The 20,050-nt window shown below is 35.6% G+C and overlaps 2 protein-coding genes across 4 annotated transcripts in view; both read right to left on the reverse strand.

Annotated features, from left to right (window-relative positions):
- Cdkl4 (cyclin dependent kinase like 4) overlaps positions 1–5,309 on the reverse strand; it is a 35,131-nt gene extending 29,822 nt beyond the window's left edge. The window contains exons 1-2 of the mRNA XM_026410117.2: positions 5,142–5,309; positions 1,854–1,975 (exon numbers count right to left, since the gene is read on the reverse strand). Of these exons, the coding sequence (XP_026265902.2) occupies positions 1,854–1,975; positions 5,142–5,309 (290 nt within the window). The remainder of the gene's footprint in view (positions 1–1,853; positions 1,976–5,141) is intronic.
- Positions 5,310–18,262: 12,953 nt separating this feature from the next.
- The window catches only part of Map4k3 (mitogen-activated protein kinase kinase kinase kinase 3), a 186,872-nt gene continuing 185,084 nt past the window's right edge, over positions 18,263–20,050 (reverse strand). For all 3 annotated transcript variants that reach the window (XM_026410129.2, XM_026410130.2, XM_077791693.1), the window contains one exon: positions 18,263–19,510. In XM_026410129.2, coding sequence (XP_026265914.1) covers positions 19,423–19,510 — 88 coding nt within the window. In that variant the 3' untranslated portion in view covers positions 18,263–19,422. The remainder of the gene's footprint in view (positions 19,511–20,050) is intronic.

A 20,050-nucleotide genomic window follows, 5' to 3' on the forward strand; every position in this document is an offset into this window, starting at 1 on the left:
ACCTTTATTTATTTATTTTTATGTGGTGCTGAGGCTCGAACCCAGGGCCTCGAATGTGCTAGGTGAGTGCTCTACCACTGAGCCACAACCCCAGCCCTTCCTAATTGTTGATAATACTGAGTATAATGATTTTTGAAGAATCTTTGCCAAATTTAATAGGTGAAAAATGATCCTTCACCATAAACATTTTAATTTATTTGACTGATAGGGAGAGTAAACTTTTTTTTTTTTGAGGGGGGATGTAATGGTCATCCCCTCCTCCTTTTAAAATGTGTTTCCTTTTCCATGTCTATTAGAATGAAAGCTCCACAAGATTAAGCTACTTTTTTGGTTTGTGTGTTCCTACCTTTATCTGACAGGTCCACAATATTCACTAAATCATTTTTGAATGTATATTTTTTTTCTAATTGGGCATTAATCTTTTCATATATGAAATTTGTTAATTATGGCAGTTTAACAAATTTGGCATTTCTTTTTGGGTTTTGCTTATGGCGCTTTTTTGTCAAAGGAAATCTCTAAAACAACTGTGATTTAATTCGACTGTTAATATTCTCTTTTTTCTTCTTTTTAAAATATTTCTTGATTTGGTCTAACTTCTTTAAGTTTCAAAAAAATCCCATTAGAATTCTGATTAGAATTTATTTAGTAAATAAATTGGGGAGGCAATATTTTAAAAATAATGAATATTTTTATCTAGAAACTATGTTCATTTAAATAAAATTCTTTATGTACCTTAGCTTTTTAAGTTGTAAATGGACACAATACCATTATTTTATGTATTTATTTTTATGTGGTGCTGAGGATTGAACCCAGTGCGATCTACCGCTGAGCCACAACCCCAGCCCTCCTTAGTTTTGTAGTTGTCTTTATATAGAGTTTAAGCAAATCTTTTCATTCCTAAGCTTTTTGTCACTGCTAATATTTGAAAAGGGATCCTTCTCCACCAGATTTTCTAACGTGGTATTTAATATGAAAACTGTTAATTTTTGAGTGTGGACTCTCTCGTGGGATAGGGATTCTTTACTGAATTCCCTTAGTTTTAATAACTTTCGGTGACACTCTCATATTTTGTAACAATAATATTATGTAAATAGTAAAAATCTTATCTCATTTCTAAAAGTGATATTTATTTTTCTTATTGCATCCCACTGGCTACAGTTCTCAGAATGTTAAATTATAGTCATGACAACCAACATCCTTGTCTTGTTTCTCAATTTAATGGATGTTCCTTTGATGCTTTACCATTGAATGTAAGATTTGTTTGAAGAGGTTTTTTTTTTTTGTGTGTGTGTGTGTGTGTGTGCAAAAAAGCATTTTTAATTCTAGTTGCTAAGGTTTTAATTTTTTTTAATAATCAAAAAGTGTTGGGGCTAGGGCTGTAGCTCAGAGGTAGAGTGCTTGCCTCACATGTGTGAGGGGCTGGGTTCCATCCTTAGCACCACATAAAAATAAAATAAAGGTACTGTGTCCATCTATAACTAAAAAAAAATATATTTTTAAAAAGTGTTGGATTTGTCAACATCTCACATTTTCAAATTTTATAAATCACATTTTTTATCATTTAATTTACTAGTGAATTATATAAATAAATTTTATAATTGATCCATGGTTCACTTGCTGAAAATGCATTGTCTCAAAATGCATTGTGATTTATATTTACAGATTCATCTTCCTAGTTATATTTCCTCTAGGTTGATATCTGATTGCCCTTTAAGCATATCCTGAGAGTGGAGAGGGGCAGCCAGATGCATTTTGTAGAAGGGGTAATAGTGGCTGGGATTCGAAATTGCCATAATTAATTCCACACAGAATGAAACATGGCCATATGGAACTTCAATTTCTAGAGTACTTACCCATTTGGGTTTCTTTCCAGCTCATTTAAAAGTGTATGATCACAGTATTCAAAAACTAAATGCATTTTCCTTTTTCTCCTGAACACCTCAATGAGGTTCACAAGGTTTGAATGTTTTAATTGCTGTAAAGGAATTGAAATACAAAGTTTAGTGATGGGTTTCTAGGAACCGTTTCTCTCCCTACCCCTTTCAATGTTAAGAACACAAGGCCTTTCTAATTATTTTTGTGTGCATCTCTTGTGCAGAAGTTATTATAGATCCTTATAAGAGAAATTGCTCTTAGAATAACAGAAACTTAAAGTAGAAAGAAATATAAGAATTTGTCTAAAGTAACTGTAATTGATGGTAACTAAACTGTTTGACTCCTTCTAGTGATAGCAAATAAAGCATATACGTTAAAATATAAGCAGTAAAATAAAAAATACTTTGTGCATTTTATGGAAACTCTAAATGTCTAAGTCATAAAATAACCTGAATAAACAATTGAGGAAATGGAATTATTGAGTAAAAGACTATAAAAAATCATCAGTGCCCACTTATCTTATACTTTGCCATGGGCTTAATGTAAATAAATGTCAGCTGGATTTAAACTCAGCTTGGATTCTAGTTTTGGCTCTGAGCAATACTGGATTCCCAATGTTAAATCTGATTAAATTGCCTATTTCAGGGATTTCCACTTAGTCTGTGTTTTAAATTCACTAAATTTCCCAGCAATTCCTTGATTCTGTTCTTCACGCTTATATTTAGATGTTTTATGTGTTAATTTTATTCCCAAACTGAAGCATTTCACAAGGCAACCTTTGTTTTTAATGTTGTAAACTAAAGGAAAAAGGATGATGAAGTTGGATAATCCATCATTAGAGTGAATATAAAACTTATCATCTAATCCAGTATAATAGTAGAAGCCAGGACTGTCCCAGGTAAACCAGCATATATGATCACCCTGCCTTTAACTAGGGCAACCATATAATTTAGCATTCTTACTAAGACATTTTTGAAAGGGGATGTTAACTGGACAGGACATTGGGACAAACACCATAAACCAGGACTGTCCTATGTAAACCTGGATATATGATCTCTTCTATTTATAATTTATCTTCCTTGTCATTTTCCCAGAATAGTAGACAAATCAACTTTCCAAACCCTATAGCATTTACCCAGAACAATATATAAAGAGAACAAGATATTTTGCATATAATAGAAGCTCAATTAATATTTTGCAGGCCCAGTAGAGAATCCTAAGTATGTCTTACATTACAAGCCTTTATGTCTGTATCTGTAAGTATGGCTTGACTAAAAATGAATAAAATAAAATAACCCTACAACTGTGTGTTTGCTGCTCAACAATCTGCAAAATGAGAATACCTTAGACATTAAAAATGTGCCTAGAGCATATTTTTGCTTTCTATGAGCTCCAGTGCCTAAAAGAGCAGAAGGTCCAAACAGTGGAGCCACACCTCACAGGTGAGCCAGCTGATTTGTATTGCAGTAAAACCACAAAATGGAAGTGAAGTGCTTTTCCTGACAGGAGGGCAAGGGATTCACAGATGAGATGGCTTTATGCGATGACCAAGTTGAACCTGGTCAAATCTCTTGTCTCTGGGTAGGTCAGCAATTTATATATCCTTTGCAAAGGAAGTTAATAACCCCAACAAACAGTGATTTGCCCAAAGAAAAACAGGTAGAGGGCTGGGGACATAGCTCAGTTTGTAGAGTGCTTGCCTAGCATGCACAAGGCCCTGGGTTCAATCCCCAGCACCACAAACAACAACAACAAAACACACACACATACACACACACACACAAAAAAAACCCCACAAAATCAGGTAGAAAGGAGAACGAGGAAAATAAAATTTAAATACCAGGAGTATGGGAGGAAAGTAAGGTTCATTTCCCATGGAAGGAGTGTGTTCAAGGCATGCCTGGGTGTGCAACATACCAGAGGCAGGAAAAAGTACATTCTGAGACCAAGCTGAGATGAAATATGGCTACCTTTCACCTTAATGCACATTTTCAAATTGGGGCACTTGTAACTCAAAAGGTACCAGCTGAGCATTGACCTTATTAAGGCTTTGGAGGGTATGATATATCAAGGTCATTGTACTGTCATATGAAACTAATTAAAACAAATAAAAAATTTAAAGAAAAAAGACTTTGGAGGAAGAGGGAGAAGAGTAAAAGCATTATTTTTAATGGAAAACAACACTGCCTGGTTCAGACCCACCCTGCAGCCTGGCCCAGAATTGGGTGCTAGACCTGGCTGGCTCACCACTGCCCTCTGCTGGCTAAGTGGCAAGAATGATTTTTTTTTTTTCCTTCATCATGGTTGTTTTGAAAACTGTATTTCAAATTATATTTTAAACAAAACACTATAAAGTATTCATTGGGGACACCTGATGCAAGTGATATTTGGAAGGAGGGATAATGTAATTATTATCTCCCCTTTTAAAACTGGATTACTGTTTTGTTTTTCCTAAAAACAGAAGACACAGTTCAAAAGTCAAGGCTAGTTGTTCTTGAAATCACAGGGTCTTGTTACTTAATGTGTAACCACTGGTGTTATTGCCAATGCCCACCAACCAGCAGCCTCTCTGCTGTCTGGGAGCTGTTAGAAAGGCAGTCTCAGGCCCCCTCCTGGATCCCCATCCCCCATTTCAACAAGATTCCCCAAGGGATTCCTTCTACATAACAGAGAAGCAATGTTCTGGCTTTCTAGTTCCCCGAATGGAAGATTTTTAGGATAGGAAAAAATCTTAACATTGAAAACTTGTGAATCTTACATGTCAAATTCTATCAGAGTAAAAACAATAATGACAAAATCCTTTATGTAAAGTGTATGTACTGCTGGGAGTGATATTCAGTATAAGGACCAGGGCAATACAGGCGGGGACCAAGTAACACTGATATCTAAGGGGCACTAGTGCAGTCCCATGGGCCCCTCTGTGCCAGGAGGTGATCTTTTAGTGGCTGGTTGGTTGGGAAAGTATTCGGGGGCAATGTCCAGAGAAGGGCTGGGGGGGAGGAGTAATAGTAGGATAAGGAGTCTTAGGTAGTGTGGATGTTTACCCACTAGAATGGAAGTACTTCAATATTTTAACCACCTACAGCTGTGCTAATATGTATCAGATAAACATCAGAATGGTTAAAATTCAAGGTGATGATCTACTTATTTCCCAAAGTTGCTGATGCAAAGGAATTTGAGTCCAGTGGAAAAGAAATAATACTTTAAAAATGTTTAGCATACATGTTTCACCTAATGCCTTGAATAGTATGAGAGAGTTAACCTACCTTCAACAAGCGAATTTCTCTCAGTGCTATTTTCTTAACAACAGGATCATCTTCAGATTCCACGAATTTTTTAATAGCTACTACTTGTCCAGAGGATTTGTTTCTGCACTTGAACACAACTCCATAAGACCCTTCTCCAATCTTAGCTAATTTTTCATACTTTTCCATTATAGTCAAGGTCACTTATATTATTATATTGATGGAACTGCAGTAAAATGTTGCACCTGGAAAATAAGATTGACTAACCTTAATCAGGTTATAAAGGACAACATTCCTGCAGTTAAAAAAAAAACAATTTTCCTGGCATGCCAAAGATTTTCATTGATTAATTTAAACCCGTTTAAAATACTTGGATGTCATTTGTACATGTGCTGCTAAAGAAGACCTGGATGCTGTTTTGTTAGTTTGGTCCTGTGTAGTTCTTGCAGCTATCACAAATATTTCGTGAATTATTTCTGATAATGGGTCAGTTAAATTACACAAATTTGTGGGAAGGAAACTTGTCCAGCCTATTGTTTTCATTGTCTTCAAGTAAATGATTAAAATATAATGCTGTAAAATGCAGCTTTAGGAACATTTCATACTCCAAACTGGTGTTTACTTTCTCCTTCCTAACTTACAGGAATGCCTCAATGACTAGGAAGACTTAGGTGACTAGACACGGTACAAAGTGCTAGACTCCCACCTGGTGGAGAGAATGAAAGAGACAATGTGCGCTGCTAACAAAGCAGCTTTAAAAAAATAACAAAATTTTTCCAGGACATCCATCATTTATTGCTCTCAGCTTTTATATGAATGGGGAACTAATCCTTAGTCCCCAAAGAAAATAATGATACTGTACAAAAAAGGAGGTAGACGGTGCTTTCATATTCATAGTGATTTCTAGAGAAACACTGTGTTTAACAATTTTTCTATCCTGCATCATCCATTTTTGATTATGTTTGTGACTGAATTAAACATTAAATGACAAATAAAGCCAGTATCATTAAATAAATAAGCCCCCAAATGAAAAATATAAAAAGTTTAATGAATCTGAAAAATCTCACCCCTTTATCCTGCCAAATCTTGTTAATATAATCTAATAGTAATTATTATAATAGCACTGAAAAAGCATTGTTCTGTCTACATATAATCTGCACAAACATTCTACAAAGTGAGTGTTATTTTATCCACTTATGCAGATGAGAAAACTGAAGCACAGGAAGCTAATGTAAAATTAGAGCCCAGCCAATCAGGTTTCAAAGATCACAATTTGAATCACAACTTACACTGTCTCTCAGTTCCTTCACAAAAATGCACAATTTGAAGAACCATTTTTATCTAGGTCTTGGTATTAATATCATATTAAGGAAGTAAACACCTGTAAAATTTCTGTTTCAAATGAATGTACATTTTTAAAAATTCACTCATATTGTCTTTTCCATCCATCGATTATCTTAATCATCTACTCTCATTTGCTACCATGAAAATATACAGTAGGGAAAAGTGTTTGGGCAAATGATTACTAACATACTATTTTACAATTTTTTTAAAAGTATATTCTATTCCCTCTGAAAGGAGAAAATTCAGGCGAACACACACATAAGAAATACATGGTATGAGAAGAAGATTAACATTAAACAGGGACGAGAGGTGGGAGGGAAAGGGAGAGAGAAGGGAAATTGCATGGAAATGGAAGGAGACCCTCATTGTTATACAGAATTACATATAAGAGGATGTGAGGGGAAAGGGAAAAAAAAACAAGGGAGAGAAATGAATTACAGTAGATGGGGTAGAGAGAGAAGATGGGAGGGGAGGGGAGGGGGGATAGTAGAGGATAGGAAAGGTAGCAGAATACAACAGTCACTAGTATGGCATTATGTAAAAACGTGGATGTGTAACTGATGTGATTCTGCAATCTGTATACGGGGTAAAAATGGGAGTTCATAACCCACTTGAATCAAATGTATGAAATATGATATGTCAAGAGCTTTGTAATGTTTTGAACAACCAATAAAAAAATAAAAAAGAAGAAATACATGGTAAATCCATCATGGATTAAGTTCTAAAAACCCTATTAATTATACTATATTTTTACTTAGATATTATTATCTTCAAGGTATTTAAATAAAAATATGCATGTATTGCCTTTGTTTGGTCTAATAGTAGGTGGTCAAAAGAGAATAGGAGAAACTACATACAAATCTGCTTTAGAAAGTTATTGATTATTGATACAGAACTTCATAAATTTATGACTAACCTATTTGATAAGCATGACAGTTACCATGGAATATAAGGAAACTATGAATATGACAAAAGGGTAATTATGAAGCTTTATTGTAGCAATCTTTTCTTTTCTTGTTCTCTCCCCCCTTCTCTTTCTTTCTTTTAAATTTGTGGTACTGGGCTACCCTGAGCTTACATCCCAAGCCCTCTTAATTTTTTATTTTGAAAGAGGGTCTTCTTAAGTTGCTGAGGCTGGCCTTGAATTCATGATCATTCTGCCTCAGCCTCTTGAGTAGCTGGGACTTCAGGTCTGTGCCACTTGCTTGGCTTATAATGCTTTGTTTTCTCATTCTTCTCTAGGTAGCTATTTGATCTATTTATCTATTCTTTTCCTTTTTTCCCCAACAGTTCCATAACGAGTGATTCCTCAATTTAATTAGATCTTTTGTCATATCAACCAAACTGCTATTTACAATAAAATAAAGCTGCAGAACACAGTGCTTCACCTGGTAACCTCTCAATATTATCTACTTTATAAACCTTTACATGGAAGACTAGTTCAAAATGTAAGCAGGAATTCCACAAAAAGAATTTTTGGCTCGAATTCTAGCTTACCAGGACTCTGAGGTTTTATTTTTAAATTTATTAGTTTTTAAAAATTATTTTTTAAAGAGTTTTTAAAAGCAGCAATTCCTAATCTCTTTCCTGCAGTTCAAGCCAACTACCTATTTAACTACTTGATGAACATCCCTGCATGAATGGGCAGAATCACCTAAAAATTGGTACATTCTAGGGGATTGGGGCTAGAATGTAACTCAGTGGTAGAGTGCTTGCCTAGCACAGGTGAAGCAATGGGTTCAATCCTCAGCACCACATAAAAATAAATAAATAAAAATTTTAAAAATTGGTACATTCTAAACAAACTATCTTCTTTCTTATCCTCTATTCTTATACAAAGCTCACAAACATGTTCCATATTTCACCTAAATGACTTGCCAAGATACATGTGGAAGGGAACTTGAGATAATGACTGTTGACTCAATTTAATCTCTTCATATATCCACAAAGCTATACAAATAAGATCGACAACAAATAAGATCACATAAATCCAATGCCTTCAACATAACAAGAAGACAGTAGACTTCTACAGATGTAAATAGAAAGGTAAAGCCCAAGTTCTAGAAGAGATGTCTCTTGTGCTCACTGTAAGTCTTTGCATAGAGCTATTGGAGTGGGATTGGATCAGAAAAAGCTGTAAGGAAAAGCAAAGAAAGGAGGCCTAACACAGACTCAAAATCACCCCCTAGGAAAGAAAATGCAGCATAAGGTACAAGTATAGTGAGGTGACATCAGAGTGGCACCATTCTCAGGGCAGAGAAGAATAAGAGGGAAGGAAGAGGCACCTGTTCAAGCATAGAGAGTGAAGGGAAAAGAAGCTAGAGGGAGAAGTTTGGGATCTTGCAAGTCAAAGGAGAACCCTGAATAGTAGGACTTGCAAATCGTTCCCTCATGACTAATGTATTATCTAACATGAACAGTGTTTTGGTTTTGCAAATGACCAAAATGAAAGAGAGAAAAGACCGAAGATGATCAGAGGCTCAGAGACTCGTAAGACAAAAATCAATAGTGCCAACATAGATGTAATAAAATGCCCGGAAAGAAAGGGAGATTTAGGGGCAAAGATATTCAAAGAAATAATGGACAAAACTTAACAAATTTAATGAAAAACATTAATCTACATATTCAAAAAGTCAATAAATTCCAAATAGAATAAACACAAAGAGATTCATACTCTGACACATCATAGACAAACTGCTGACAACCAGAGAGAATATTCTCAAAACAGCAAAATACAACCATTCACATATAAGGGAACAACAACAAGATGCTTCATAACTGACCCTCATCAGAAAAATAATAGGAAGAAATAAATAAAACGAAAATTGGTTCTTTGGAAAGATCAATAAAATAGATGAATCTTTAGAATAGATTAAGCAAAAAAAAAGAGGAAAAGAAAAAAAAGAGAAATAAAACTTAATCAAAATTAGGATCTCTAGAGAAATTTTTAAAAATTAAAAGAGTATATTATGAACAATTTTATGCAACTAAATTAGTCAGATAGTTGGATAAATGTCTAGAAAGACACAAAATACCAAACTGGACTCAAGAAAAAATAGAAAACCTGGGAATATCCATAACAAGTAAAAAAAATCAAATAAGTAATTAAAAAACTATCCACAAAGAAAAGCCCAATATGAAATGAATTCTACCTATCCAGCCAATATCACTCTGATACGAAGTAGACCAAAAAAAAAAATCACATTATTGCAGATCATCATTTTCATGAATATAAACTCAATACTCAACAAAATAATTATCAAAATAAATTCAGAAACATACGATGGTTACATGGAAATGCAAGGCTGGTTTAATATCTGAAAATCAATGTAAAACATCATGTGACTAGAATAAAAGACAAAATTGTTTGATCATCTCAGTAGACACAGAAAAAGTGACAAAACCCAACACTCACTCATAATAAATATCTCAACAAAGTAGAAATACAAGGGAACTTCTTCAAGGGCATTAGTAAAAAGCTTACATTTAATATCATGTTTAATGGGGAAAGACTAAATATTTTACTCCTAATATTGAGAAAAAGATGTTTGCTTTCATCATTTTAACACTGTATTGTAAATTCTTGCCAGTACAAGAAGACAATAATAGAAATTAAAAACATAGATTGGAAATGAAAAATGTAAATGACATGATACTGTATAGAGAGAATACTAATTAATTTACAAAAAATTATTAGAACAAATGACCAAGTTTGCAACATAACAGGATGAAAAATCAGTATATCACGATAAACTATTTCTATCTACTGGCAACTGTGTTTCTACCTACTGGCAACAAACAATATGAAAATACAATTAAGAAAACAATCCTATCCATAATAACATAAAAATAAAATCCTTAGGAATAAATTTAAAAACAGAAAAAATACCATGTTTATGGATTAGAAAACTCAACTAAATGTGAGTTACTATAAAGTTAACTATACAGTAAATTCAATCCTCATAAAACCCCCATAGGGCCAGGGTTGTGGCTTAGTGGTAGAGCACTTGCCTAGCATATGTGAGGTACTGGTTCCATCCTCAGCATCATGTAAAAATAAATAAATAGATAATAAAAAACTTTAAAAATCCCCATAGGCTATTTTAAAAATGGAAATTGACAAGATGAGTCTAAATTTATATGGGAATGTACAGGGTCCTGAACAGTCAAGATAACTTTGGAAAGAAAAAAAAATTTGGAAGAGCTATATTACCTGTCTTAAGGTTATGATAAACCAAGAGGTGTGATATAGACTTAAAAACAGACATCTATATCAGTGGAAAATAAAAGTGAGCCAAGCAATGGACTCTTATTTATTGTTGCTTTACTCCACTTTATGCTGCAGAATACCTGAGACTGTGTAATTTACAATGAACAGAAATTTACTGGCTTACAGTTCTGGAGGCTGGGAAGTCCAAGTACTTTGGCACCAGCATCTAGTGAAGGCCTGGATGCTATGCCAAAAACATGGTGGGAGGGTGAGAGCAAGAGGGGGCTGAACTTACCCTTTTATAATGGCACCAATCCTTTGGAGCCCTCATGACATAATTATCTCCTAAAGGTCTTACCTCCCCCAACATCACCACAATGTAAATAAATTTCAACATGAGTTTGGAGGGGACAAAAATTAAAACTATAGCAATGGTCAGTTGTCGTCATTGTCTCCTTCTTGTCCTCCTCCTCCTCCTCCTTATTTATTTTTTGGCTATACCAGGATTGAATCCAAGACCTCTTGGGTGCTGGCAAGTACTCTATCACTGAGCTATATTACAGCTCCAGTATGCCAAAATTAACAAAAAGTAAATAATAGACAAAAGATAAAACTAAAACTACATAACTTCTAGGGAAAAAAAATGGGAGAAAAATCTTTGTGACCTTCATTTAGGCTAAGATTTCTTAGCTAAGACATCAAAAAGATAATCAAAAGGAAAAAAATTGATAAAATGGAATTAATAAATTTAAAAATCTTTCACTTCTCAGAATTTGCTCCATCAAGAAAAGGAAAATATAAGCCACAGATGGAAGAGAAATATTAGCAAATCATATATACGGTGAAGGATTTATATCCAGATTTTATAAAGCACACTTAAAACTCTACAGAAGTCAAACAACTCAATTTAGAAATGGATAAAATGCATGAACAGACATTTCACCAAATCAGATACATAAATATCTAACAGCCACATAAAAGGATGCTATTCATAATTAGAGTAATATAAATTAAAACCATAGTAAGATAGCACTAATTCATTAGAAATGCTAAAATCAAAAGAATGATAAATTCAAGTATTGATAAGATGTGTAGAAACTGGAACTTTCACACATTATTGGTGGGAATGTAAAGTGGCACAGTCCCATTGCAAAAAACAGTTTGGGTGTCTTATAAGTTTAACAAATATAAACAGTAATTTCACTCCTTAGTATTTATCCTAAGAAAATTAAAAACTATGTCTACACAAAGATAGGTAGACACATGTTTATAGTACTGTTATTCACAGGAACGTCAAACTGAAAACAATCTATCATTTGACGGATGGATAAACAAAATATGGACCATCCATGCAGTAAAATACTCATCAGTAATATAAAGGAATAAACTACTGCCCATTCCATAATGTGAATGAATATTTTTTAAAAAATATATATATTTTTAAAAACCAAAAATAAAATTCTAGAACATAATGCTAAATGAAAGAAACCAAACAAAAAAACCTACATATTATATGATTCCGTGTCCAATATATTTCTAGAAAAGGCAAACGTGTCACTGAGAAGGATGTAACATCTTTGTGTTATTTATGACAAAAATGCAAAACCTGAATCAAATTATGAGGAAGCAGTAGACATAACCAGATTGAAGGACATTCAACAGATAACTGGCCTGTACTCTTAAAAAAAGGTCAAAGTCATGAAAGACAAAAATCAAAATAGTGTTCCAAATTAAAGAAGACTAAAGATGAAAAGAAATGTGCGATCCTGAATTAATTGGATTCTGGAATGGGGAAAGATAATTAATAATAATAATAATATAGGGATAATTGGCAAAAATACTGTCTGTGGTTGGATGTTGAATTTCTTGACTTTGGTAAATTGTACTGTGGTCATGTTTAAAAAAAGGCCTAATTCTTAGGAAATAAATGCTAAAGTACTTAATAGTGAAAGGGAGATGATGACTGCAACTTATTCTCAAATGGTGCAGGAAAATTAATATATTCAGAGAGAAGAAAGTGAGCAAGGGAGAGAACGGAAGTAAAACAAATGAAGCCAAATGTACACAATTAATGAGCTTCGATGAGAGTTCATTTCCTATTTTCTGTAAGTTTGAAAAACCCTATTTTAAACCGTCTTATTTAACTCCTTTATGTCTGCTTACGTTACAACAAAAAGATCTTTCTCCACATCAATAGGATCCAGCATCATCCTTCCTCAAAAATATCTAACTCAATGTCTTTTCTGCTTAGTCTTCTGCCACCTCCACTGTCAGCCTCTTTCTCTGCTCACCTGCTGTACTAACGACTTCCCCCTACTCCTTTTTAAAACATTATGCACCACATTGTTCTTGCACTGTTAGCCCAAGTCTGTCAAATGGTAGGCTTCTCTTAAAGTCCTGGCATTGTTTTATTTGCTAAACTTTCTACTGAATATACAAAATGACTTTGTTTTAAGGAAGGGCAATTAGTACATTGTGATTATTGTTACAATACTTGCGCAGGAATCAAGATTACATGGTGACACAGATATTGGCAAGAAATAGATGCAACTGGTTGAAAATATTGTTTGTAGTTACCAGTGACCTTCAACTGGAGCTATACAGGGCCTCCTGACTTCAACATTTACCAAGTAATGAAGTTCTATGTACAAAGGCGAAGACAGGTATGGTCATTGGACTCACTGGTGATTATGAAGATAAACAGACCCACAGGTAGGTACATACTTGAATGGATCATTAAATTCTTCAGAAATTTTCCTTAAAGATCTGCAAAACGAAGTACATAGAAACAAGAAAACACTTGGAGGTCCATTACGTATTGTATAACATTCCCATGATTGTATAACAGATCAAGCCCTGAGGGCTTAAATAAGCCTAAGTATACACCAAGAGAAGTGGAGAATAGGAAAAGAGTGGGGAAAATTTTTTTCTAAACTAAAATGTTCCAGGAAACTCAACAGAGGCTTTAGGAGTGATGGAAGAAAGGAGAGCTTTTAAAGGTCAGGCGAGACCAGTTAGGGATTCATAAGCTAAAGTCACAACCTGCTATGTTGTTTTTCTTGTTTCTAATGAAGAAGCCAAACGTGTATTTATATTTAATACGTTTCTCAGGAAAATGGGCTATGAATCATTCTCACCTGTCTTATAAACGTAATACCAAAAGCCGGGCGCAGTGGCATACACCTGTAGTCCCAGCGGCTTAGGAGGCTGAGGCAGGAGGATCCTGAATTCAAAGCCAGTCTCCGCAATTTAGCGAGACCCTAGGCAACTTAGAGAGAACCTGTCTCTACACACACACACACACACACACACACACACACACACACACACGTATGTATATGTAAATAAAGGGCTGGGATGTTGGGCGAGTGGTTGAGCACACCTATGTCCAATTCCCAGTGCAAATAATAATAATAATGATAATAATAATGATGATGATAATAATAAAACAATACCGAGTCACTGCATTTCAAAAGAACCCAAAGGATTTATAAAGTTGTCTTGGTGACAATACAATGGGACTAATTACAACTATCCTCAGAAAACCAGGGGACCACAGAACTTACACAATCCACGTCGGGGTTCGCCTCGGCCTTCCTCTGGGGACGCCTCCCGTGGGGGCGGCCACCCGGTCTCCCTCGGCCCGCCCTCCGCGCGCCCTCCCGCAGCCCCTCCCCGCCGACCGCACATCCCCGGCCCAGGGACGTCCCCAGCCCCGCACCGGGCTGGTCGTGCGAGGCCCGGAGCCACCTGTCGCTTCCTCCCCTCAATCCCTGCCCTCCCTTGGTCTTCCAGAGGCCAGGAAGGGGAAGGCAGCCCTCTCCTCTTCCTCGATCCTCCGCTGGGAGCCTCCACCCAGACCCCACCTCTTTCTCCGCCGGCGACCCAGGTCCCGCCAGCCGCGGGGATCGGCACTTACGGCGCCGGCCGGGCGTCGGCCACGCAGTCGCCGGGTCAGCCGGGGCCAGTGCAGGTCGCTCGGAGCAGGCCGCCGGCGGCGCAGCAATCCCCAGCGAGCAGAGCCGCGGCGGCGTCGCCCGGGCAACCGCGACGCTCAGGCCGCGTGGGGCGGGCGGCTTCCGCAGCGGTTCCCCAGGCGCCAGCGGCCGGGTCGCCCTCTCCAGGTCTCGGTGGGTAATCTCTGGGCCATGGGCGCAGCGAGACAGGGAGCGGCCAGGAAACGTGTCACAACTTTTGACAGCGAGATCATGCTCAGTCCTGCTCCTTCCCAAGGCACCCAGGCCCCCCAATTAACCTAGGTGAAGGCTGATTACTCCGCTTCCCTGCGTGGGCAGCCACCGGTGGCAAGGATCTTTGTCATTAGTCATTGTCTTCGGTCATACTTTTTGTGGAAATAGCTTTCCAGCAAACTTCCCAGAGGCTTTGAGACAAGCAGCTGTTCATTATCTGTGCTTCATTAATGGTATTTTCATAACTCATCAAGCACTGTACTAGTATCTAAATCTGGGGCTGAATTAGGGTAGGACACCGGGTTTGTCACCCAGAGAGGAAAGCCATCAAGCCAACAAATAACATAACGGAGGAATGCTATATGGAGACAAACACATTAACCTTGGGAAAGAGAATTGTCAAAGCTTACCTATTGTGTTTCAAGACTAACTCAAAAAGAAACTATGTTAATGAGCTCACATGTACATCAGTAGAATCCCCCCACCCACCATCATGGCCAGATTGAGGCTGTCAAATTTCTCTTTTATACTCAAATCTCTATTTTTAGGAAATGTAACCCAGAAACCATCTTTTTCTTCTTTCAAGTCCTTCCACTAAATTTAAGTCTAGTTCTATCCACTCATTTCTAGTGGCTCTTGCCTTCATCATATTATAAACGAATTTCTCATCCTGAGGCACCACGTCTATAATCCCAGCGATTTCGGAGGCCAAGGCAGGATTCCAAGTTTGAGATCAACCTCAACAATTTAGCAAGATCCTATCTCAAAGTAAAAAATAAAAAGGACTGGGGAATGTAACTCATTAGTAAAGTGCCTCTGGGTCCTATACCAGTACAAACAAAACAAAACCTCATTATATATGCAATTAATCATACTATGTATGAAAACCTCTGGCCTATTTTCGTCTTCATGGTACTTGATCTCTCAAATTTTTAAAATGCTTGACTCCCTTGATAATAAACTCTGCACTATCAGCTCATGTTTATTCTCCAGCTTCTTGCCTGTAACTCTAATACAGATACCCTAAGCTCTACTGCATTTAAATCACTATTCCTTAAACATGCAGAGGTTTTGCATGTATAAGTTACAGCTTCCTACCTGGCCCTCCTACATAATACACACTTTATTTATCCACTACCTGCTCTACACATTCTTCTGCAGAAAGGTGTTCCTTTTCCCAAAGCAGAATTAGGCTCAGCCTTTTGTATCTGTTTACTTCTACTTATTGCCACTAATCTTTATTTTCCAAGTGTGTTCCTTGGATGAATGAATACTGGCTGGGAATTATGTGTGCCCTTTCCATCTTTTCTCCAATGCTTGTCAACTGTCTGGATACACTGTAAATAACCATGCATTGCCTCACACAAGTAAAAAGAAATCTTTGTTACAATGAGTTTTAACTAGGTTTATTTAATAAGCTTCAATTGTAAAGTTAATTTTATTTAAACCCTCTTATTCTTAATACAAAACACCTTGAATAAGAAAAAGGCTACTTGGTAAAAGCAAAAAAATTCATTCTCTGTGGTACACAGGGGAAATCATTGCTTGCAATCCAGTTCCTAGAAAAGAAAAATACCTAGTTTCAAAGGGAAGAATGCTAAAGTGTATTTCAGAGGGCAGTAAATATATTTCATGTAAATATTCCTGCATAGTTGTCAAGCAAGTACACTTGACTCCAAGTGCCTAGGTTCAAATCTGCCACTTCCCACTACAGCCCTGGGCAATTTCTGTGCTTCAGTTTCTTATTTAGAAAATGAATTGAACAACACCTATAGTGTTTACCTATTAGTTTTCTAAGCACATACTTTGACCTTTTTGCCATTAATAGTGAAAACTGATATAACCTATCTGTCCTTTATTTTCTGGTCTCTAATGAAACCAGAGACATACTTACAAGTTTGAAAGATGCCAATAAGCCCAGAAACAATTGATCTCTTTCTTCTCAAGACCAATATCTATGCAAGTAGCAAATGAGATGGGCAAATTGAATTTCAATCAAGAGGAAATGTTTCCAAACATTTGAGTAGCTCTCTTTCATTTGAGTGCATTCTTAGGTGGAGCCTAGAAATCTGCAATTTTAACTGTCATTAAAGATAATTCTCTCTGATCAGTCAGAAACACTAATTTCCACAGATGGTTCTCATGCTGGAGTATGTTATCAGGATAATTTGTACAACTTTTTAAAAGTAAAGGTTATTGGGCTTTACTCTCAAAGATTATCATTTCAGTAATTATTTTTTAAAAGCTCATGAGTAATTTACCACCAGTTATATACTTTTATCTTCTGAAAATATTTTTAAGTGATGTCAAGTTAAATGTGACGACCAACATTTTTTGAGATATGATGACCCTTTATATAAGTTATAAGCATTGGAAACTAGGAAAAAGTGACCCAGAAAAAGAATCAACAACTTTTGTCAATAAATACTAAGAACAGAATCTCCATTTCTTGAACAATTTTCCATGAATTTGTTTTTCAACAAATTGATAGTTATCCTAGTATAAAAATGTATTTTAAAATAGTCATTAATGCCAAGATTATTCATGTGTGTGGGGAAAGCAAGCAATGTATACAATTGTTATGATTATTACCAGCTGTATAATTTTAGACATGAAAACTGTTCTAAAAGTAAACAATTCAAGGTCACAGTGATGGGTAGTAGAAGTAGAAATTGCACTTCTTGACTACCCAATCCAGGTCTTCCCACTTAACCTCACCACCTTCCCTTACCTCCAGAGTTGGTAACTCTCTAACACTCTTCTTCTAATTCAACTTCAGCCAATTACTTTCTGTAAAGGGTCAGAGGGTAAATATTTCAGGCTTTGTGGGCCACAGTTTCTTTAAAACCACTCAGTTCTAACAAATGTAGCCAAAGACAACAGGTAAATGAATATGTGGTACTGTATTACAATAAAACTTTATTTTCAGAAGCAGGCAGCGGCTGGATTGGGCTGAGGTCTGTTGTCTGCCTGTCCCCGCTCTCACCAAAACACTATGAATCTTTGACTTTCCTGATCAGAAGTTTAAGATTCTACAGGAGATGCCCCATTTTCAAAGTGGGATTATTACTGCGCTTCATAAAATTGAGATCAAAGGTTAAATAAAAATCATGATTTAAGTGACCAGATTGGGTACTGTAAGTGTAAAATGAAGTTTTTTCCCTTTAATATATTTAGTGTTATTTTGTATAAAGCCAGATGATGAGCTACTATACAACAGCATGTTAAAAAACATGTTTATTTTACACTATGTACAATCAGGAACATATTTAAAACCATTATCAATTAAAATAAATGAAGACCATAAATCACAATTTAGTTTGTTCTTAGTGTATATCCACAGTAAAATATAAAGAAAATATACCAAAAAGAGCCCAAAGTGTGCATTTTGCTAAAACTTGGTATATACATATTCCATTGGAAAAAAGCAATCAAAAATGACTTTAACCAAAACTAAGTTCCTTTGATGTGTAGTAACCATTATATTGTTTGTATGAGGTAGTAACTAAATTATTTTGGCCATGTTGTAATACTCTAAATCAAAAGAAATGAAAGTAATCATAAAATAAGGCCAACAACAGAAAAATTCCACTAGAAATTTGAACCACTTCACTCTATGGAATGTTACAGTTTTTCAGTGTGATTATATGAAATGCCTAGTGTGGACTCTTTAATAATGCTAATTTATTTTTTGTGCATACTGTAATTCAGACAACAACTGCAGTGTTACACCATGGTACCGCTATTCTGTGATTTAAAATTTTTTCAAAGGTCTTTTGAAGCACAGACAAGCAATCTTACCGGATTCTGCTTAAATATAAAAAGATCAGTTACTACAACAGGTGGTTAACTGGTTTGTTTCACATAGAAAACAATTCAAATACATTTTTTAAAAAGATGTTGTGGAGCCAAATGCATATTGACAATGTCACAGCTTACTTTTGTGACTTAATACATCACATATCAATACTTTGTGCAAATATAAACACCAGTGTACTTGCATTAAAATTAAAAACAAGATTATAAAATGATTACAGCCTCCATTACAATTTTAAAAGTTACAAGATTTATATTCATATTACTAAATTACATATAATAAAAATACAATAGTGTTAAATGTACTGTGTCATTGCCAGCATCCCATTTTGTAATATAACCACACCCAATATACTAAAGAATTTTTAAAATATTACCCCAACTGCATTTTCATCAACATTTACATCTGTACAGATAAGACAATTACTTGTACATCTCATAAAAGTACATATCTACATAAGTTCTTAGTGTATGTCTTCAGCAATATGAAGTTTCACAGAAAAATACTGCCTATATGTACAAAGATTACATAACAATGAATTAAGCACTTGTGTGGTTCAATATGCTAAATATATCCATACCACTTAAAACAAAAAATTTCCCCATCTTGTCTCATGCCACAATAAATTACGAGTAACTGAAGCCAGGTTACTGCAGCTTTTGTACAGCTTCAAGCATCCATTAATGTTGCAGTGGTAGTGTTCGTTCTTTCTATAGTTTAACTGTCAAAGCACAACACTTCTCAGTAACTGTTTTCATGACCCGCCAGGATGTATAAATTGCTATTTGCTGTGGGGTTATCAGTTGGCCTACTTTCCAAAACCACGACCCTAAAAGTAATGAACAAACAAACAACATATAACAAAACAAAGTTATTCTTGAAAATTAATGTCAACAGAAAATTTTTCCATTGCTTCTCCATTATATGCCTCTATAAATGCTGCTCATTTGATTTGTGGGCAGAAATCATTGCTATTGCTATGATTAAAGGGCCAGTTTCAACTCTGGGGCATAATTTTGCTGCCCACTACCCTCCTACCTTTAAAGAGTTGGGAATGAAGGGTGGTGGGGGGAGGAGAAACATATGTCTAGAAATAACTGGAGAAACGTAATTCTTCTTATAAATTCTAAAATAATTTGCAGTTTAAGAATCAAAACTCCAAAATCTTATTTTTCACTAAAAACAAAAAGTTCTGCTTGTTAACATATGGTATTTCTTCTTTCTTCTGCTGTAAATCAGACCAAATATTATGTTTAATGCAAAATGGTACTGATAGATTTATAAATTTCTGTTATCTAGAAGGTCAGGTTTTAAAATAAAGTTTGAAAAATACATAGTTGAACATATTATTGCAGAAATTTCAATTCTC

Source organism: Urocitellus parryii, chromosome 12, assembly GCF_045843805.1.
Source record: "Urocitellus parryii isolate mUroPar1 chromosome 12, mUroPar1.hap1, whole genome shotgun sequence".
Lineage (NCBI taxonomy): Eukaryota > Metazoa > Chordata > Mammalia > Rodentia > Sciuridae > Urocitellus > Urocitellus parryii.